Source organism: Hylobates moloch, unplaced genomic scaffold, assembly GCF_009828535.3.
Source record: "Hylobates moloch isolate HMO894 unplaced genomic scaffold, HMol_V3 SCAFFOLD_9, whole genome shotgun sequence".
Taxonomy (NCBI): domain Eukaryota; kingdom Metazoa; phylum Chordata; class Mammalia; order Primates; family Hylobatidae; genus Hylobates; species Hylobates moloch.
In genome coordinates, this window is record NW_026652284.1 from 26,198,087 (window position 1) to 26,220,824 (window position 22,738).

General features: G+C 50.4%; 1 protein-coding gene across 1 annotated transcript; it reads right to left on the reverse strand.

Annotated features, from left to right (window-relative positions):
- Nucleotides 1-321: 321 nt before the first annotated feature.
- On the reverse strand, nucleotides 322-22,738 carry PTAFR (platelet activating factor receptor). Its single transcript, XM_032759496.2, has 2 exons — nucleotides 22,665-22,738; nucleotides 322-2,001 (listed from the first exon to the last, which is right to left on the reverse strand). The coding sequence occupies exon 2, from the start codon at nucleotides 1,961-1,963 to the stop codon at nucleotides 935-937; it is 1,029 nt and encodes a 342-aa protein (XP_032615387.1). The 5' UTR covers nucleotides 1,964-2,001; nucleotides 22,665-22,738; the 3' UTR covers nucleotides 322-934.

Here is a 22,738-nt window from a genome sequence, read left to right on the forward strand (position 1 = left end):
TGGGAAGCAAGCTCTTGTCCTAGCTTTTGGTCTGTTCATGTTTTATCTTCTTTGGTCACCATTAGGGACAGGTTGCCAGATGAGTCAGAGAAGGTTCCATCAAGCCACTTCCCCTGAGAAAGGTCACAAAGACCTTGGGCTGGAGGGTGGAGAGAGGATGGCACCATCCTAGCTCAAAAGTCTGCCCCAAGGTAGTGCCACACAGTGAGGGCAGTGTCCCTTTCCCAACCCATTCTGCCTCTATCACTTGAGAGTATTTGCCCAAAGCTTTTTTTTTTTTTTTTTTTGAGACGGAATCTCGCTCTGTTGCCAGGCTAGAGTGCAATGGTGCAATCTAGGTTCACTGCAACCTCTGCCTCCCAGGTTCAAGCGATTCTCCTGCCTCAGCCTCCCGAGTAGCTGGGACTACAGGCGCCCGCCACCACACCCAGCTAATTTTTGTATTTTTTAGTAGAGATGGGGTTTTACAATGTTGGCCAGGATGGTCTCGATCTCTTGACCCATGATCTGCCCACCTCGGCCTCCCAAAGTGCTGGGATTACAGGTGTGAGCCGCTGCGCCCACCCCCCGAAAGCTTTAGACCGATGCCCCATCGGGGAGAACTAGGTGGTTTAAAATCTTCCCCCAAGGTCTGCACCTGGCCCTGACATTCCTTCCAGCCCCATAAGATTAAGGGACTCAGGATAAAGTCATCAGTCACAGTTACTGTAGTATGAGCCCACAGGCAGATGAAGGGGCTCATTTGAGTTCTGGATTTTCCAACAGTCTGGCTCTGCCATCATCCCTGCCCGGGTGAGGTAGCCTCCAAATCTAATGGCCCACCAGTGCCCACGGAGGTGGTGCCCAGACCACAGTAGATATCCCTTCTTCCCCCAGCTCAGTCCATGATGTCCATGGAGGAGAAGACTTCAGGCCTGGCCCCAACAAGCAGGGACTAGTTTTTGAGGGAATTGCCAGGGATCTGGTTGAACGGCACGACCACTTCAGTGACCGTATCCGTGGTGGCCCGGGAGCATTTCCGGCTACTGCGCATGCTGTAGAACTTTTCAGTGAGGTGCTTGCGGAACTTTTTGGTGAGGAAACAGTAGATAACAGGGTCTAAGACACAGTTGGTGCTAAGGAGGCAGAGGGTGACCTGATGTGCATCGTTAATGGCCTGGTGGAATTCGCTGGCCTGGAAACCCAGCTCAGCAAGGGTCCAGGGCAGCTGCACCACGTGGTGGGGCACGAAGCAGATGATGAACACCGCCAAGACCGTGCACACCATCCACAGCGCCCGGCGCTTGACTTCGGCGTTGCGCTGCTGCTGTACCGGCTGCGTGAGCAAGGTACGGATGATGACCAGGTTGCAGAAGAGGATGATGAGGAAGACCAGGAAGAAGCTGAACACGATGAAGATGTGGATGATGAGGACTGGCACGCTGCCCTTCTCGTAATGCTCAAAGCAGCGAGTGACGTTGCCTGAGCCAGCACTGTTGGGCACTGTGTTGGTGGAGTCCAGGATGAGGAAGTAGGATGCAGCTCCCACAATGGCCACCCAGATGACCAGGGACAAAGAGATGCCACGCTTGCGGGTGTTGGCCTGAGCAGTCTTGATGGGCCGAGTTACTGCCTGGAAGCGGTTATAAGTGATGACACCCAGGAAGGCCACCGAGCAGTAGGTGTTGATGAAGAAAAGGCAGCCAGCCACATTGCACAGGAATCTGGGGAGGATCCAGTTGCCCTGGTTTTGGTAGTAGACAATCCACAGCGGCAGCGTGATCAAGAAGAGCATGTCGGCCATGGTGAGGTTCACCATGAAGATCTTTATCTCATTGAATTTCTTGGAAGGGTACAGGCGGGCAAAGACCCACAGCACGTAGCCATTAGCAACGACTCCAAGCACAAAGATGATGCTGTAAACAATCGGGAAGAGAGTGTATCGGAACTCAGAGTCTATGTGGGAGGAGTCACGTGGCTCCATTGCTGTGGGCTGGAATGATCAGCTGGTCCTGATGGCACCTGGAAGACCACACAAAAATTCTGGTTAATAAAGGGACAAGAAGGGACTGTTCCATTTCATCAGTTCCAAGACTCCTTGCCATGGTTAGAATGATGATGTCCCCTCGGAAGTTCATGTTGAATTTTTTTTTTTTTTTTTTCAGATGGAGTTTCACTCTTGCTGCCCAGGCTGGAGTGCAGTGGCGTGATCTCAGCTCACCGCAACCTCCACCTCCCGGGTTCAAGCGATTCTCCTGCCTCAGCCTCCCAAGTAGCTGGGATTACAGGCATGCACCACCATGCCTGGCTAGTTTTGTATTTTTAGTGGAGATGGAGTTTCTCCATGTTGTTCAGGCTGGTCTCGAACTCCCGACCTCAGGTGCTCCGCCCACCTCGGCCTCCCAAAGTGCTGGGATTACAGGCATGAGTCACTGTGCCCGGCCTCTTGATGAATCTTAATCCCCAGTGCAGAGGTGTGGCCTATGGAAGGTGATGAAGTCAGAGGGTTGAATGGGATTAGCACTCTTAGAAAAGGGCTCCAGTTTGCCCAGGGAGGTCAAGGCTGAAGCGAGCTGTGATTGTGCCACTGCATTCCTTCCTGGGTGACAAAGTGAGACTCTGTCTCACACACACAAAAATAATAATAATTCTTTTAAAAGGGGCTCAAGGTTGAAGAAAGCACTTAATCTTGCCCTTTTTGTCTTTCCATCCCTTTTGCCATGTGAGGTCACAGCTTTCAAGGTGCCATCTTGGAAGCAGATAAACCAGGCCTCAGACACTAAACCTGCTGGTGCCTTGATGGTGGAACATCCTCTAGAACTGTGAGAAATACATTTCTTTTCCTTTTTTCTCTTCTTTTCTTTGTTTTTTGTTTTTTATAGACAAGGTCTTGCTCTGTCGCCCAGGCTAGAGTGCAGTGGTGCGATCACAGCTCACTGCAGCCTCAACCTCTTGGGCTCAAGCAATCTTCCCACCTCAGCCTCCTGAGTAGCTGGGACTACAGGTATGTGTGTGACACCACACCTAGCTAATTTTTTTTTTTTTTTTTTTTTTGAGACAGAGTCTTGCTCTGTCACCCAGGCTGGAGTGCAGTGGCGCAATCTCGGCTCACTGCAAGCTCCACCTCCCGGGTTCACGCCATTCTCCTGCCTCAGCCTCCCGAGTAGCTGGGACTATAGGCGCCTGCCACCACGCCTGGCTAATTTTTTGTATTTTTAGTAGAGACGGGGTTTCACTGTGTTAGCCAGGATGGTCTCGATCTCCTGACCTCATGATCTGCCCACCTCAGCCTCCCAAAGTGCTGGGATTACAGGCGTGAGCCACCGCGCCCGGCCCACGCCTAGGTAATTTTTGTATTTTTTGCAAGGAAGGGGTTTTGCTATGTTGCCCAGGCTGGTCTCGAACTCTTGAGCTCAAGCAATCTGCCAGCCTCGGCCTCCCAAAGTGCTGGGATTACAGGTGAGAGCCACCACGCCTGACCATGCAGTGTTTTTTTCTACATAAAGTAATGGTGTGTTTTTACAATAAATAGCACCTAATAGTCAATACGATCAATGGCAGTTCTGTTTCTCTTCATTTATTCCATTTTAAAATATAACTGTCTGGCTAGGCGTGATGGCTCACGCCTGTAATCCCAACACTTTGGGAGGCCGAGGCAGATAGATAGATGCTTGAGTCCAGGAGTTTGAGACCAGGCTGGGCAACATGGTGAAACCCTGTCTCTACAAAAAAAAAAAAAAAAAAAAAAATACAGGCTAGGCATGGTGGCTCACATCTGTAATCCCAGCACTTTGGGAGGCCGAGGCAGGCAGATCACAAGGTCAGGAGTTCGAGACCCGCCTGGTCAATATGGTGAAACCCCGTCTCTACTAAAAATACAAAAGTTATCTAGGCGTGGTGGTGGGTGCCTGTAGTCCCAGCCACTCTGGAGGCTGAGGCAGGAGAATCGCTTAAACCTGGGAGGCAGAGATCGCAGTGAGCCGAGATTGCGCCACTGCACTCCAGACTGGTGACAGAGCGAGACTCCATCTCAAAAAAAAAAAAAAATGAGCAAGGTGTGGTGGTGCTTGCCTGTATTCCTAGCTACTTGGGAGGCTGAAGTGGGAGGATCGCTTGAGCCTGGGAGGCAGAGGTTGCAGTGAGCAGAGATTGTGCCACTGACATTCCAGCCTGGATGATGGAGTGAGACCTTGTCTCAGAAAAAAAAAAAAAAAAAAGGTAGTGAGACATAAGGAAGGCAACACTTGGAGGACCTTCTTTGGAGCCAGGTACCCTGCTAGGTGCTTCCACGTGTACTGCCTCATTTGAATCTCACACAAACACTTTGCCATAGGGAGTAAGATCTCAGGCTACAGAATAGGAAACTGACTACAGGGTGGTTATATGACTTGTGCAAGGTCACACAGCTATTAAGGAATGGTGCCAGGATTTCGGATCCAGCTCTGTTCTTTCAAACATCCATCCAACAAACATTTCTGAGCACCAACTGCATGTAAGGCACACGGCTAAGCACAGGAGCCATGGGGCGAACACCCAGCAAGGGGGCCCTGACCTCAGAGAACTTACATCTCTTGGGGTAGACAGACAAAAGCAATGTAAACAAACACCGTTGTTATACAAATAAACACGAGTGCTGATTGGGCCGGCCATGGGGGCTCACGCCTGTAATCCTAGCACTTTGGGAGGCCAAGGCGGGTGGATTGCCTGAGCTCAGGAGTTCAAGACCAACCTGGGCAACACAGCGAAACCCCATCTCTACTAAAATACAAAAAATTAGCCGGGCATGGTGGTGGGCACCTGTAATCCCAGCTACTTGGGAGGCTGAGACAGGAGAATCACTTGAACTTGAGAGGCAGAGGTTGCAGTGAGCCCAGATCGTGCCTTTGCACTCCAGCCTGGGTGACAGAGCAAGACTCTGTCTCAAAAAAAAAAAAAAAAAAAAAAAAAAAAGGCGGGGAGGGGTGGGTAGTGCGGATATTGAGAACAAAAAGAGATCTACTTAGAAAGGAGGTGACATTTCAGTTGAGGCCTGAAGGAGGAACAAGGGCAGAACATTCCAGGCAGAGAACTCTGCATGGGTCCAAAACTGTAGCAAGAGCTTGGTGGTTTCCAGGAACGGAAATAAGCTCACCAGATGGCCCTTGCCCTGACCTCCAGCTGCCACTCCACCCTCACCTCGTGCCACCTTAGCATCAGGCTCTGGCCAGAACGGACTTCCCAGGCAGACCTTCAAACCTGTCCAGACATTTCCTGCCTAGAAGCCCCCACAATACCCATCCTGCTGCTTTGAATGCTCTTCCCTACCCACTCCTCACTCTCCACTTTCCTTTTTTTTTTTTTTGTTGAGACGGAGTCTCGCTCTGTCACCCAGGCTGGAGCGCAGTGGTGCGATCTCAGCTCACTGCAACCTCCGCCTCCCAGGTTCAAGTGATTCTCTTGCCTCAGCCTCCTGAGTAGCTGGGATTACAGGTGTGTGCCATCACACCCGGCTAATTTTTGTATTTTTAGTAGAGATGGTGTTTCACCATGTTGGTCAGGCTGATCTCGAACTCCTGACCTCATGATCCGCCCGCCTCGGCCTCCCAAAGTGCTGGGATTACAGGCGTGAGCCATCTCACCTGGCTCCACTCCCCACTTTCACCTGGCCAACTGCAACTCATGCTTCAGACCTCAGCTGAATTTCACTGCTTTAGGGAGGTCTTCAATGGACTTGGCTCACGGCTGTAATCTCAACACTCTGGGAGGCCAAGGCAGGCAGATTGCTGGAGCCCGGGGGTTTGAGACCAGCCTGGTCAACATGGCAAAATCCCCTCTCTACCAAAGAAAAAATTTAAGGCCGGGCGCGGTGGCTCACGCTTGTAATCCCAGCACTTTGGGAGGCCGAGGCGGGCGGATCACGAGGTCAGGAGATCGAGACCACGGTGAAACCCCGTCTCTACTAAAAATACAAAAAATTAGCCGGGCGTGGTGGCGGGCGCCTGTAGTCCCAGCTACTCGGAGAGGCTGAGGCAGGAGAATGGCCTGAACCCAGGAGGCAGAGCTTGCAGTGAGCCGAGATCGCGCCACTGCACTCCAGCCTGGGTCAGAGCGAGACGCACCCTCGTCCTATAAAAAAAAAAAAAAAAAAAAAAGAAAAAATTTAAATTAGCCAGGTGTGGTGGTGCACTCCTGTAGTCCCAGCTACTCAGGAGGCCGAGGTGGAAGGATCAATTGAGCCTGGAAGGTCAAGGCTGCAGAGAGCTGTGACTTCACCACTGCACTCCAGCCTGGGCAGCACAGCAAGACCCTGTCTCAAAAGTAAAACAACGAAAAAGTCCATTGATATGATTTAGGTTCTACATCACAACGAACCTTTAAGAAACTACTATATGCGGGGCTTTGATATCATATCAAAGAAGCGTATCAGCCAGGCGTGGTGGCTCATGCCTGTAATACCAGCACTTTGGGAGGCCGAGACGGATCACCTGAGGTCAGGAGTTCGAGACCAGCCTGGCCAACATGGTAAAACTCCACCACTACTAAAAATACAAAAAATTAGCCGGGTGTGGTGGTGGGCACCTATAATCCCAGCTACTTGGGATGCTAAGGCAGGAGAATCGCTTGAACCCAGTAGGCGGAGGTTGCAGTGAGCCGAGATCGTGCCATTGCATTCCAGCAGCCTGAGGAACAAGAACAAAACTCCAAAAAAAAAAAAAGAAGAGTATCACCAATTATCTGAAAAAGCCCTTAAAAGATCCCTCCCTTTATAAGTACGTATCTGTGTGAAGGCAGATTGTCTTCAACCAAAACAACATATCACAACAGCCTAAGTGCAAAAGCAGATATGAGAATCCAACTGTCTTCTACTCAGCCCAACGTTAAAGAGATGTGTAAAAAATGTAAATCAATCCACTTCTCTCCCTCAATTGTTTATGTTTTAGAAAATCTAGTTATTTTTACAAAAATGTGTTATTTATATTAACATGGAAAGAGTTTATTATTGGGTGTTTTTATTTAAAAATGAAAATTTTTAGAAAGTCTAAGTTTTCATTTTTAATACAATAAATATTGCTGGAGATAACTTATGTAAACAAAGGCTCTTTGGCACCCTCAATAATCTTTAAGGATATAAAGGGACTCTGAGACCAGAAGATTTGAATACTGCTGCTCCACAATCTCAGCACCCCTGCCCTTCCTTTGAGCCCAAGATGCCCAGTTCATCCAGGACCGGCCTTGTTTCTCTCTCAGGCTATACTGGTTATACCTTCTTGCCTTGGGGGTCCTGTTTCCAGGGCATGAGGGCATATTTGGCGTGTGTGGTGGCTGGGGGCAGCCCACAGCGGGGCAGGGCATGGTGCTCATTCTGGGTCTTGGGGGAAGTCAGGTCCGTACCTCCCTGCCACCCCCGCCCCCTTGTCCATCACAAAATGCCTTCCTCTTCTTGGGTTCCTGCACCCCACCTGCCCACGCCTGTTGAGAAAGCCTTTCCGCCAGGGCCAGGACTAGAGTGAAACATGTGAGACATTCACTGGTTGCAAAATTTAAGGAGACACCAAACCTCAGCAATCAAGATAAATAATATTTTATTTTGTTTATTTATTTTTGAGACAGGGCTTGGCTCTGTCACCCAGACTGGAGTACAGTGGCGCAATCTTGGCTTACTGCAACCTCCACCTCCTGGGCTCAAGCCAACCTCCTACCTCAGCCTCCCAAGTAGCTAGGATTACAGGCACACGCTACCACACTGGCTAATTTTTGTAATTTTTGGTAGAGATAAGGCATGCCCACCACGCCAGCTAATTTTTATAATTTTTAGTTAGCCAGGCTGGTCTCGAACTCCTGACCTCAAGTGATCCGCCCACCCTGGCCTCCTAAATTGCTGGGATTACAGGTGTGAGCCACTGTGCCTGGCCAATAAATAATATTTTAATGCAATATTTTCTTAAATCAAAAGGAGTATTACTGATTCTTCCTCTTGCCTCAGGCTCTAATATAACTCTGCCTGGCACTATTATGATACTGTCTTCATCTAACATTTTGGTAGTTTATCATAATTTTTTTTGCATTAATTTTGATTTTTTTTTTTTTTTTTTTTTGAGATGGAGTCTCTCTCTGTCGCCCAGGCTGGAGTGCAGTGGCGCGATCTCAGCTCACTGCAAGCTCCGCCTCCTGGATTCACGCCATTCTCCTGCCTCAGCCTCCCGAGTGGCTGGGACTACAGGCGCCTGCCATGACGCCCAGCTAATTTTTTTGTATTTTTGGTAGAGACGGGGTTTCACCGTGTTAGCCAGGATGGTCTTGATCTCCTGACCTTGTGATCCGCCCGCCTCGGCCTCCCAAAGTGCTGGGATTATAGGCGTGAGCCACCACGCCCGGCAATTTTAATTTTTTAAAAAAAACCTTCTCACCATGTGAACAGAACACATACACAGACTAGCCCAATTCACTCATTCAGTTGCTCATTCATGCATTCATTGGACAAACACTCACAGCTCCAGGAGCTGAGCAGTGCACTGAGGCCTCAGAGAACAGACCCAGCCCTTGAGCAGCTCACAGGCCATTTTGCAAGAGAGAGATTCAGAAAGAGATAAGCGGGCGGTGCTATGATGATGGATGTATCAGGTGTAACGTGGTTTCAGAGAAGCTGCCCCTACCCAGACTTGAGGGTGAGGAGAGGCCTCCTGCCTATGCTGAAGGAGTTAATTTGATAGTGCGAGGAGCGAGGAATAACAGGCACAGGGGACTGCGGGACAGAGGCCTGGAAGAATAGGCAGAGGCATACCTTGTTCTAAAGGAACGTGAGACATTTGGTTTGGCCAAAACTTTAAGGAGTTGAGAAGAGATAGGGCTTAAAAAACAAGAGTCAGGGCCAGGCGCGGTGGCTCACGCCTGTAATCCCAGCACTTTGGGAGGCCGAAGCGGGCGGATCATCAGGTCAGGAGTTTGAGACCAGCCTGACTAACATGGTGAAACCCTGTCTCTACTAAAAATACAAAAATCAGCCGGGTGTGGTGGCATGCATCTGTAATTCCAGCTACTTGGGAGGCTGAGGCAGGAGAATCGCTTGAACCCAGTAGGTGGAGGTTGCAGTGAGCTAAGATCGTGCCACTGCACTCCAGCCTGGGCAACAGAGTGAGACTCCATCTAAAAAAGAAAAAGCATCAGTCAACTCAAGATGGGTCCTAGAGGTCAGTCTAAGGAGCCTGGACTTTATTCTGCAGACAATGGGAGTTATTGAAGGATCTTGAGCTTGGAACGGACAAGACTGGGTCTGGATTTGGGGAAGATGGCTTTGACCACTGTGCACAGAATGAACTGGAGGTGATCAGATCAGAGTCAGGGAGAAGCGAAGAGACACGTGCAATCGTCTGGAGGGCCTCGAGAGGACTGCGCCAGGGCAGAGCCGATGGAGGGAAATGGACGGTTGTGAGAGTTATTTGGGAAATCAGATGGACAGAACTTGGTAACGGATGGGATATTGGTTGAGAGAAAAGGAGGAATCAAAGAGAACCGCCAGGTTTCTGGGCCAGATGATTGAGGACGTGGTGGTGTCTGTCTTCATGGAGAAGACACCAAGGAGGAACAGCATGAGGGCAGGGAGGATGAATTCATATGAGGACATATCCCATTTGGGATGCCTGTGAAACACCCAAGAGGGCCAGGGTTAAACCCTGAAGAGCCCAACATCAAGGAAGAAGTCAGAGGAGGACAGACCTATGGAGGCAGAGACAGGACAGTCAGAGACAAGGAGGCTTCCATGCTTGAGGCCTAAGGGAAGAAAGTTTCAAGAGCTTGGGAAGACATGGGCAACAGTGTGAAAAGCCACAGGGAGATGAATGACAATGCAGACAGAAGAGCAAACACTGGATGTGGAAACGTGGAAATCAATCTCATGTGATCAGAGGGAGAGCAGCTGCCCAGGCATGGCTTGAGGGGTGAGTGATAGGAGAGAAAGGGGAATGTCAAGTCCTCATTCAAGAAGTTCGATTGAGCCGGGTACAGTGGCTCACTCCTGTAATCCCAGCACTTTGGGAGGCCGAGGCAGGACGATCACTTGAGGTCAGGAGTTCCAGACCAGCCTGGCCAATATGGTGAAATCCCATCTCTACTAAAAATACAAAAATTAGCCAGACGTCTATAATCCCAGCTACTGGGGAGGCTGAGGCAGGAGAATCGCTTGAACCAGGGAGGTAGAGGTTGCAGTCAGCCCAGATAGCACCACTGCACTCCAGCCTGGACAACAAGAGCGAGACTTCGTATCAAAAAAAAAAAAAGAAGTTTGATTGAGCAACAAAATGCTGTGTGTGGACCTTGTCTGGATCCTGATTCAAATAAACCAACTGTAAAAAATATTTTCCAGACAATTGGGCTGGCTGTGGTGGCCATGCCTGGTGCCAGCACTTTGGGGAGGCCCAGGCACAACAATTGCTTGAGCTCAGGAGTTTGAGATCAGCCTGGGCAATATAGCAAGACCTCGTCACTCCTAAAAATTTTTAAAAATTAGCTGGGTGTGGTGGTGCACACCTCTAGTCCCAGTTACTCAGGAAGCTGAGGCAGGAGGATTGCTTGAGCCCAGGAGTTCAAGGCTGCAGTGAGCTGCGATTATGCCACTGCACTCCACCCTGGGCAACAAACAGAGCCTCGAGACCCTGTCACACACACACAGAAAAGAATTTAAAAAAAAAAAAAAAAGACATTTGGGAAAACTCAAACACAGATGGTATTAAAAAAATAATATTTATTTATTTAGGTAGGATAATGATATGGTGGTCGTATTGTTAAATTCCTTAGCTATTAGATGTGCACTCCAACCTAGGCAACAGAGCAAGGCTTCATCTCAAAAAAAAAAAAAAAAAAACCAGGAAGACCAGGTGTGGCGGCTCATGCCTGTAATACCAGCACTTTGGGGAAACTGAGGAAGGAGGATGGGTCAGGAATTCAAGACCAGCCTGGGCAACATAGCAAGACCTCATCTCTACACCCGTCCCCACCTTGCCTCCCCCCCGCCACCCCACACACACACATGAGAATAAAATATTCCAGGAAAATTGTGCCTGCATGCTAATCTCTATTTCAAAGTTGGCTTCCCAGGAACCCAACCTAGAAGATTGTATACTTGGGTCTATCTGACTTCAGCGCCTCCCCAGTCCACACAGCCCCCACAGGAGCCCCAGCAAGAACAGGCCTCCTCCTTCCAGATGCAGGACCAGAATCAGTGAGGGGAATCCTGGTGGAGCCCCTGCTTGACTCAAAGCCGTTGGTGCCGCCAGTACCTGTCATCCTGGCTCTTCCTACTTCTGCTGCCTTCTGTTCAATCCCAGGCTCCTGGCCCCCATGTGACTCCCACTCCCTCGGCCCCAACCCAAACTCAGTGCCTATCACTGTATCTCTGCATGAGTAGAACCCTTGAAATCACCCAAAATGTAACCAGCTGATTCTCCTCTGGGCCTGAGAGCTTGTACTTTCAGTACTTTATTCATGCTGTTTCCTCTGCCAAGAAATCCTTCCTTCCTTGTCATTGTCTGGATGTTTACTAGAACATTCTTTAAGATTGCTCAGACCTCATTTCCTCCGAGAAGCTCTTTCTAAGCCTCCTGGCCTCCCGCACATCCGGCTCCACCCATGGTCTGGTCAAGTGCTCATTCTTCGGACTTCCATAGCTCATGGCTCTTTATCCCACTGAAACTGCCTCTATATGACCTCTCTGCCATCCAGAGGCAGGGACAATGTCCGTTCATTCACCTCACAGTGATTGACATCCTTCTGGGTGTCAATGCTGGGGAGACTGCAGACACAAAACAAAGTTCCGCCCTCGAGGAGCTTACATTCTAGTTGGGGGAAACAGTCAAAAATAAGTGGAACAACAAATAAGATAATTTCAAATTGTGATGAATTTAATAAAGGAAATAAAAATAGTAACATGAAGATAGGGTAGATGGCTTTTTTTTAATTTTTATTTTTTAATAAATAGAGACAAGGTCTCACTATGTTGCCCAGGCTGGTCTTGAACTCCTGAGCTCAAGTGATCTGCCTGATTTGGTCTCCCGAAGTGCTAGGATTACAGGCATGAGCCACTGCACCCAGCTGGTGGCTGTTTTAAGTAGAATGACCAGGGAAGGCTTCTTGGAGGAGGTGACATATAAACAAAACCAGAGACAGCTTTACCATGAAGTCAATGAAGCTTAAGCTTTAAGGCCCTCTCCTAGGCCCTGTATCTAATTGTATATTAGTCATTTGGTATCTTCAAAGGGGGGCCATTCAAACTGTATAAGCTTTAGTAACCTATAAAATCTGTGTCTACCCCTGGCTGAACTCTAAAAAAGAAAAAAGGAACAAGTAAGAGGACGATCTGGATTATTCCAGCCAGAGTATCATGTGCAAAGGGCCTGTAATGGGAATAATTTCATCATGTTCTGAAGTAGGAACAAGAAACTAAAAGGTTGGTGTGACCCTAGGGGAGTGAGAAACGGGAAGAGTGGGATGTGAGCAGAGGACACCAGGCTCCAGATCACTACTGAGCCATGGTAAGCAGTTGGGATTTTATTCCGTGAGCCTCGGAGAGCTGCTTCAGTGTCGTGAAGCAGGCAAGTAGCATGATCGGACTCGCTCTAGCTGCCAGGTAGAGAGTAGATGGTAGGGAGCACGCGTGGAAACAGCAAGAGCATTTTGGAGGTCAGAGATGGTGGTGGCATGGACCAGAAAGTGGCCTTTTCAATTCCTCTCCCCGTCCCCTGTACTCAGGGAGCTTGGCTGGGGCAAATGTTCGGTAAACATTTGTCGGGTGAACAAACACCCAGCAACCGACAGGATTGCCTGCTCCCCAGACAGAGCAGCTGCCACACAAGGCAGAGCGAGCATTCTACAAACTCAGGACTCAAACTAGGGTCCTTGGGCCAGCAGCACTGGCACCGCCTGCAAGCTTGTTAGAAATGCAGAATCTTGGGCCCCACCCCAGATCTCCTGTATCAGAATCTGTATGTTGGCCCGGCGTGGTGGCTCACGCCTGTCATCCCAGCAGTTTGGGAGGCTGAGGCACGTGGATCGCTTGAGGTCCAGAGTTCGAGACCAGCCTGACCAACATAATGAAACCCCCTCTCTACTAAAAATACAAAAATCAGCCAGGCATGGTGGTGGGCGCCTGTAATCCCAGCTACTCTGGAGGCTGAGGCAGAAGAATAATTGCTTGAACCCAGGAGACAGCGGTTGCAGTGAGCTGAGATCACACCACTGCACTCCAGCCTGGGCGACAGAGCGAGACTTTGTCTCCAAAAAAAAAAGACTCTGTATGTTAGTAAGATTCCCAGGTGATTTGTGCATGCACCGAAATCTGAGACATGTTGTACCCCAACAACTGCCAGCCACACACTTGCCTGGGCTAACATCTTCCGTGGCTCCCCTGGCCCCGGATCAAGTCTAAGCTCCTTCCCCATCTTATTTTCCACAATTCGCCGCTACTCATTTTCTACTCTAGCTGCACTGAATTTCTCGCTGCTTCCCTAAAAACTCCATTTTTCCTCACATCTCTTTGCCTTTCCAGCAGCCCGCTTTTGCCCATTGCTTTACTTAGAAAAATCTTACCCATCTTAAAACCTAATCTGAAAAAGTGCGTCCCTCTGGGATGCCTTCCCCGATTGCCACAGGCAAAATGAGTTGCCTTCTTCTCTGGGTCCCCATGCACTGGGCGCATTCCTCAGTCTAGCACCTGACACAGTATGTTTTAAGTATTAATTTCTGTGGCTGTTTCCTTGTCATACTGGGCACTTCTTGAGGGCAGGGACTAGATCTTTTTCATCTCTTCAATCCCAGTGTTGGGCATGGAGGAATGAATGGATGAGTGACCATGCCCTGATGATGGCTCCGAAATCCCCGACAAAGGAAGTGTGCACGGTCTCCCCAGGGGAGCTGTACTGGGGTGGAGCGGGTTAGGGAGAACAAGGTCTCTGGAGTCAGAAAAGTCTACAGGTTCATACCTGGCTTACCATTTACTTGCTGTATGACCTGGGGCAAGTGACCTCACTTCTCTAAACTTCAATGTCTTCATTTGCAAAATCGTACAGTCCTAACAATGGTTTCAAAGATAAGCATGCAGAGTGGCTGGAACAGGACCTGAGCCACAAATGACCAAGCCTCCCTCTCCCCACTGGCCCAGCTGCTTGGAGCCAGGGAAGGGGACTGTGGGCTTTGACCTACACACTGGCTTTCCTGCCAGATCCAGATAGAGACTAGAGCTAATGCCAGCAAAGCTTTCAACAGCTCAGGAAGATGAACATTTGGAAAGAAAATAAGAGGCTCAGACCACTCAGTTTAACACATGGGCACAGTTCCCTGATGGATCAAGGCTGGGCAGCTGGCCCAGGCACAGCCTTCAGCTGGGGGTGGGGTAGAGAGGCCATAAATATTCATGAGACAGAAGAATTCTGCTGTTTGGATCTGGTACCCTTTTCCCTGCACAGCATTCGGCCCCCATCCCTGCTGGAAACATTCCCAGTCCCTAGGGAACCTAGAGAAGGGGTTCTCATCCATAGCTGGACAGCCAGAGAGGAGGGACCATCAGGAGATGGACAGAAGGAGGTATGTGCTGATTGATTTCCCAGGCCAGATTGTGGGTTAGGAAGTTGGGTTCAACAGTCCTGCTAGCTCCTAACATTTGTGGGGCCAGTTGAGGTCAAAAGTACAAAATTCTAAATATTTATAAGCTATAAATAAGATATATCCAAGTTCATCCACAGCTCCTGCACCAGCAGTTCCTTGCAGCCCCGCAGGCCTGAGGGTGCATTCGCCAACAGGGCAAGGTCTAGAAGTGGTCAAGGCGGGGGAACACCACATTCCAAGTGGGCACACTGTCTTGGATCCAAGTACTCCTTGCTCTGTGGGGAGCATGAGGCTGGAGCCCCCCTAATTTCAAGGCACTGGGCACCATTTACTGGTATACGGTACATCTTGCCTATGATCCTATTTCCTCCTCAGATCGTCTTTGTGAGGCTGGTTTTACAAGATACCCAATTTTCTAGGGGTAAAAAGTGAGACTAGAGAAGAAAATAGATTTCTCCACAGTCACACAGCAGGGAAGTGGCAGACTTGGAATTTTGCACTCCAGGGTTCATTCTGACTCCTTAGAACAAGCTGTGTCCCCTGCTAGAAGCAAACTGCTCCTCGGCCAACTTGTCCACTCACAGGCCTGTCTTACAGCCTGAGAATGGGAGCTCCAGATGCTGTGAGGCCCCAGGAAGAGATGCCTTTGACCTGAGGCCCTGCTTTTACCTTTGCTCCTCAAAGCTGGGAAGGGAATGGGACAAAGGGATGGCATGACCGGCTCTGTATCCATCTGACTCCCGCCTGGTAGGGCGAGAGCTGGGTCAGATCCTGGTTCAACCACTAAGCTCATCCTGTGGTTCTGAGTCTGTTTCCTCATTTGTAAAATCAAGATTTTTATATGGACTAAGACAAAAGGATATTAAGGAAACAATCTCATTTACAACAGTATTCAAAAAAATAAAATACTTAGAAATAAACTTAACCAGCCAGGCACAATGGCTCATGCCTATAATCCCAGCACTCTGGGAGGCTGAGGCAGGCAGATCGCTTGAGCTCAGGAGTTTGAGACCAGCCTGGCTAAATGGTGAAACCCCATCTCTACTAAAAATACAAAAATTAGCTGGGCATGGTGGTACATGCCTGTAGTCCCAGCTACTCGGGAGGCTGAGCCAGGAGAATCACTTGAACCGGGAGGCAGAGGCTGCAGTGAGCCAAGACCATGCCACTGCACTCCAGCCTGGGCAACAGAGCAAGACTCTGTCTCAAAACAAAAAAAGAAAGAAAGAAAGAAAAAAAAGAAATAAACTTAACCAAGGAGGCAAAAGATTTGTGCATTGAAAACTACAAAACATTGCTGTCGGGCGCAGTGGCTCACACCTGTAATCCCAGCACTTTGGGAGGCCAAGGCAGGCAGATTGCTTGAGGTCAGGAGTTCGAGACCAGCCTAGCCAACATGGTGAAACCCCATCTCTACTAAAAATACAAAAATTAACCAGGCATGGTGGTGCATGCCTGTAATCCCAGCTACTCGGGAGGCGGAGGCAGGGGAATCACTTGAACCCAGGAGGCAGAGGTTGCAGTGAGCCAAGATGACGCCATTGCACTGCAGTCTGGGCGACAGAGCGAGACTCCATCTCAAAAAAAAAAAGAAAAAAGAAAAAAGAAGATGCCTGGTCTGGTCTATAGTGAGAGCTCATTGAATGTTGGCTATTGTTACTCTTACTTCCCTACCCCAGACAGAGTTGGAAATTCCACCTCAAGTTCCCGTAACAATATATCACATTGCATTATCATAGCTGTTGATTTCTCTCTCCTTTTGGACTGGGAACTCCCCAGGGCATATCACCAATACCCATCACAGGGCCTCCTACACAGCAAACACATGAGAAATACTGACTAAATAGACAGGTGAGCCTCCGTACACACACAGTCACAGTGTCCCTCACTCTTCGCTTCCAAACCCTCACACCCCAGCTCTAGCCACTCCCAGCGCTTAGATTCGCTGGGGCCAGTCCCACTTTCCTCATCTATAAAATGGGAATAGCATCAACACTGAAGCTGGAGAGGTGGCCCCACATCTATAATCCCAGCACTTCGAGAGGCTGAGGTAAGAGAATTGCTTGAGGTCAGGAGTTTAAGACCAGCCTGAGCAACATAACCAAATTTTGTCTCTACAAAATTAAAAATTAAAAAAAAAAATTAGCCAGGCATGGTGGCACATGCCTGCAGTCCTAGCTACTATGGAGGCTGAGGCTGCAGGATCACTTGGGTCCATTACAGTGAGCTATGATCATACCACTGCACTCCAGCCTGGGCAACAGAGCAAGACCCTATCTCTTAAAAATAAAAATTAGGGCCGGGCGCGGTGGCTCACGCCTGTAATCCCAGCACTTTGGGAGGCTGAGGCGGGCGGATCACAAGGTCAGGAGATCGAGACCATCCTGGCTAACACAGTAAAACCCCCGTCTCTACTAAAAATACAAAATATTAGCCGGGCGAGGTGGTGGGCACCTGTAGTCCCAGCTACTCGGGAGGCTGAGGCAGGAGAATGGTGTGAAGCCGGGGCAGGGCGGAGCCTGCAGTGAGCCAAGATCGCGCCACTGCACTCCAGCCTGGGCGACGGTGAGACTCTGTCTCAAAATAATAATAATAATAATAAATTAATTAATTAATACAAATTAGGCTGAGTGGGGTGGCTCACACCTGTAATCCCAGCACTCTGGGAGGCCGAGGCAGGCAGATCACCTGAGGTCAGGAGTTCAAGACCAGCCTGGCCAACATGACGAAACCCCATATCTACTAAAAATACAAAAATTAGCTGGGCGTGGTGGCACACATCTATAATCCCAGCTACATGGGAGGCTGAGGCAGGAGAACCACTTGAACCCGGGAGGGGGAAGTTTCAGTGAGCTGAGATTATGCCACTGCACTCCAGCCTGGGTGACAGACCGAGACTCCATCTCAAAAAAAAAAAATTGACCTCAGGCCGGGCGCGGTGGCTCAAGCCTGTAATCCCAGCACTTTGGGAGGGTGAGGCGGGCGGATCACAAGGTCAGGAGATCAAGATCATCCTGGCTAACACGGTGAAACCCCGTCTCTACTAAAAATACAAAAAATTAGCCGGGCGTGTTGGCGGGCGCCTGTAGTCCCAGCTACTCGGGAGGCCGAGGCAGGGGAATGGCGTGAACCCAGGAGGCAGAGCTTGCAGTGAGCCGAGATCGCGCCACTGCACTCCAGCCTAGGGGACAGAGAAAGACTCCGTCTCAAAAAAAAAAAAAAAAACTGACCTCACAGGATAGCCCTGATGTTGCAGACAGACAGCCTCTACAGTGCTAGGCATATAGAAGGTGCTCAACACATGAGTTACTTCCTGTTCTGACATGCCCTGTTGCTTGATATTTGTGCCCTGACCTGGCCGTGCCGGCCACACCCTCTAATGTTACCTCTCACAGAGTGGTTTCAATACCATTTCTCCAAGATGCAGAAGGATTTCAGGGACGAATTAAGGGAGCAGAAATCCTGACTTCTGGGGAATTCTGTGCCAGGCTCCCTACAATTCCCAGTGCGAGGGACCATGCACATTTATTGGCTGATGAATGGAGCACCATGTCTGGGAGAGGTTACGGACAGGGTCTAGGGCACGAGGGATGAGGATGATCTGGGTACCAGTCAGAGTTACCCAGTGTTCCTTCTCATTGGGGACCTCACCCTGGCCCCAGATATGTATATGACATTAAGGAGACTCAGCCTCTGCTCAGTTGGCCTAGGAAACCCCACGTCTGGCCTGGGTCTCTCCTCCTGGCTCCCAGATACCCAGGTGGTATCTGTCTGTGAGTTACCCTACCCAATTTTTTTTTTTTTTTTTTTTGAGACGGAGTCTTTCTCTGTCCCCCAGGCTGGAGTGCAGTGGCGCGATCTCGGCTCACCGCAACCTCCACCTCCTGGGTTCACGCCATTCTCCTGCCTCAGCCTCCCGAGTAGCTGGGAATACAGGCGCCCGCCAACACGCCCGGCTAATTTTTTGTGTTTTTAGTAGAGACGGGGTTTCACCGTGTTAGCCAGGATGGTCTCGATCTCCTGACCTCGTGATCCGCCCGCCTCAGCCTCCCAAAGTGCTGGGATTACAGGCTTGAGCCACCGCGCCCGGCTTTACCCTACCCAATTTTGCTTCCAGGACAGGGCCAGGAAGAGGGAGGGAGGAACCACCTCCTCTGGGCTGCCCCAGCACCGGACACATCATGCCTCTGTTATGCCTCTGGTTTGTGTATGTGTGTTGCGGTGGGGCGGGGGGATTGAGACTGAGTCTCACTCTGTCACCTAGGCTGGAGTGCAATGATGCAATCTCAGCTTACTGCAACCTCCGCCTCCCAGGTTCAAGCGATCCTCGTGTGTCAGCCTTCCAAGTAGCTGGGATTACAAGCACATGCCACCATGCCTGGCTAATTTTTATATCTTTAGTAGAGACAGGGTTTCACCATGTTGGCCAGGCTGGTCTCAAACTCCTGACCTCAGGTGATCCACCCACCTCGACATCCCAAAGTGCTGGGATTACAGGCATGAGCCACCGCACCCGGCCATGCCTCCGTTATACCAGGAATCACGCTGACTTCTTCCCAGCCTGGGAGTTCCTGAGTCCTGCCGGTGTCCTCATGGCCAGTCCAGGACCCCATCCAGGGAAAAAAGCAGGGCTGGGCACAGGCCCTGGTGTCACACAGACCTGAGTCTGCACCTGGGTCTGCTTCTTCCTTGCTGCGTGATCCTTGGCTCTCCCAGCCTCCCTTTCTTCATCTGCAAAATGATGGTAATAAAACCTTCCTCACAGGGTGGTTGTGAGAGCTGAGTGAAGCAATTTACTCAATAACTGTGAACTCCCTCCCCTGCTGTCCTCAGAAAATGTTTGTTGAATAAGTGAATAAAGAAGCAACCGAATTGGCCATGCACTAAGCCAGCTACGCATTCTCTCCTAGAAGTAACCGGGGTTAGCCGGAGAGAAAGCACAGGAACCGAAACCAGGGAGGGGATGGGGCCTCTGGCCTCAGCTGCGCCACTCACCCACATATCTTGACTGAGCCTTATTCCAGCTCTGAGCCTTGGGGTTTTTATCTGCAAAATGCGGTGCCCGTGCCTCGCTTATCTCAAAGCATTGTTGTAAAAAAAAAAAAAGGAAGTGAGATTATTGGTGGTGACAGTTTTTGGTAAACAGTAAAGCACTTGGTACATTGAAATGGACTTTATGAACTGTAAAAGGTAGCGCAGGCTGGGTGCAGTGGCTCACGCCTGTAATCCCAGCACTTTGGGAAGCCAAGGGGGGAGATGGCTTGAGGCCAGAAGTTCAAGACCAGCCTAGGAAACATAGGAAGATCCCGTTTCCACAAAAAAAAAAAAAAAAAAAAAAAAAAAAAGTTTTTTAAATTAGCCAGGCGTGGTGGCATGTGCCTGTAGTCCTGGCTACTCGGGTGGCTAAAGCAGGAGGATAGCTTGAGACCAGGAGTTCAAGGCTGCAGTGAGTCACGATCATTCCACTGCTCTTCAGCCTGGGTGACAGAGCAAGACTGTGTCTCTTGGGGGAGCTGTTGGCTGGCGCAGGCCACGTGCAGCCTGAACATGCTCCCGGCCCATCATTCCAGATACATGTAGACATAGCCAGAGCCAGCTCCCTCCTGTCCACCCCACATAACCACAGACACGCATGCACACGCACAGACACGCCAGAGGCTTCTCCCGGCTCTCATCACGCCCAAGAGGGGCTGGTCAGAGAGGGGGCTGCAGCAGAGTCCCAGTACTTGCCCTTTGGGAACTGGCTCCACTCCCGACCCAGACACACACCCCTAGGCCCATCAAGGGGTGCTGCGGCTCCTGCTCCACTGTTGCCCTCTCTGAGGCCCAAGCCTCCACCCATCCAGGGGATCGGAACAGGAAAGTGGGGGATGCCGCTAAGAAAGAGAATGCCGCCCTCTTCAACAAGGCCTCCTTCACAGGCCTGGGGTGGGAAGTGGGGAATCTCTGCTCCCTGCAAAAGGACAACAAGATCCCAGCCTCTCCTCATACCTGCTTCCCACCACCAATCAGAGAAAACTCAGTGCTATAGGCACATTTTGTCACGGATAACATAAACTGTGAATTCCTTACTCCTTCAATGGCCAGATGGGGAAACTGAGGCCCAGAGATGAGAAGGGATTTTCCCAAGGTGAACACAGTGTCGGGGGCAGAGCTGGGACCAGATACTGGGCCTCTGGCTCACTGTCCAGTCCCTTCCAACTGCAAAAGCCGCTTCATCATTCATCTGTCTTGTGCATATTCTAAGCATATGCTATGTTGCAAACCCTGTGCTAAGGATAAAGGATACAACAGTGAACAAAACAAGTTCGTCATCCCTAAGGCGTTTACAGCAGGAATCACAGAGTCAGCATTAGAGGGAATTCATCGGTCCCCTTTGCGCAGCATTTTCCAATTGACAAAGCACTTCCCCATCCCAACTCTTACTTCATCCTCCCCGCAAACTCACAGGTCAGTGGTTTGTTTTTGTTTTGTTTTGTTTTTTGAGATGGAGTCTCGCTCTGTTGCCCAGGCTGGAGTGCAGCGGTGCCATCTCAGCTCACTGCAACCTCCGCCTCCCAGATTCAAGTAATTCTTCTGCCTCAGCCTCCTGAGTAGCTGGGACTACAGGCACCCGCCACCAGGCCCAGCTAATTTTTGTATTTTTAGTAGAGATGGGGTTTCACCATGTTCGCCAGGATGGTCTCCATCTCTTGACCTCGTGATCTTCCCGCCTCGGCCTCCTAAAGTGCTGGGATTACAGGCGTGAGCCACTATGCCCGGCCCACAGAGGTCAGTATTTTAACCTGCAATCTGCAAAGGAGGAAAGTGGAACTTCCGAACGACTCAAGGCCCCGGCTTGTCAGCAGGAGCTGAGATCGAAACCCCGGATGCCCACCTCAGGTCCAGGACCCAGTCATCTAAGGGGCTGACCTCTTTCTCCGGCTGGTTTGTCAGGACCTAAAGATCGTGGTGTCTCTTTTGCTTCCGTAGCACTCCCCAACACACCTCCCACCCCTACTGCCTCCCCCAACACACACAGCACCCCAAACACCTGGAACACAGCTGGGTATTCAGTCAGAGCTAAAGGAGAGCAGCCAGAGATGTAGGGAGAGAGCCTGCTGGTTCTGTCATATTTCACAAGTGAGCGAGTGCACAGCCCCACGTCTGGACCTCCTGCCAGCGGAGGACGGCGGGTGCCAGCCTGGGCCCTGTCCCCAGCACCTGGGACCTGACAGGGGCCATTGGTTGTGGGCTTGGCCCTGTGTATAAGAACCTGGTTATTTTCAGCACCCCCTTCCCCACCCTGCAAACCTAGCGTTTAGTGAATTCCTCAGTGCCCCGCCCTGTACCAGATCCTTTATATGGCCTGACAATTCTGTGGAGGAGATGGGATTATCCTTATTTGACAATTTAGAAAAGTGCACAGAGATGGAGTGTAACTTGGCCAAGACCACACAGCTAGTCAAGTAGATGTCATTTAGCTTCCTGAGATCCAAGCTGCCGCCATCACCACCATCACCACCTCCCAGTGGGGTCTCTGGGGTCAGCACTGTCCCCATCACCACCATCACCACCTCCCAGAGGGATCTCTGGGGTCAGCACTGCCCCAGCATCAGAAAAGCCAAACTTGGGTGTTGGGTTCTCCAGGAATGTTTGGACACTAGAAGTTGTTTCTAAACACGAGACTCTGGGCCTGAGAAAGGTGCCAGAATAATCCCTTAAAAAACAGAAGCAGCCTAGCACAGACTTTGGGAGGCCGAGGCAGGCTGATTGCTTGAGCCCAGGAGTTGGAGACCAGTCTGGGCAACAAGGCAAGACCTCGTCTCCACAAAAATTACAAAAATTAGCCAGGCGTGGTAGAGCACGCCTCTAGTCCCAGACACTCGGGAGGCTGAAGTGGGAGGATCACCTGAGCCTGGCAGGTCCGGGCTGCAGCGAGCCATGATCGCCCCACTGCACTTCCGCCTGGGCAGCAAAGTGAGAGACCCTGTCTCAAAAAAAAAAGAAAGAAAGAAAGAAAGAAAAGCACCCATCTGCTTAGGTGCAGCCTGGGGGCATGACCTTGGTTTGCCTCCTGAGGACATTTTTATACGCCTCCCCCTTGCCCAGCAGGGGCCAGGATTCCCCCTTACCTGTAGCAGGGGCAGCGGCTTCAGCTGCAGTGACCGTGTGTCTCTGTCTGGGTTCCAGCCCCAGCCTCAGCCTC

Excerpts from the sequence above, each read along its gene's own strand:
- PTAFR (XM_032759496.2), bottom strand. The coding sequence starts at position 1,963 with ATGGAGCCACGTGACTCCTCCCACATAGACTCTGAGTTCCGATACACT.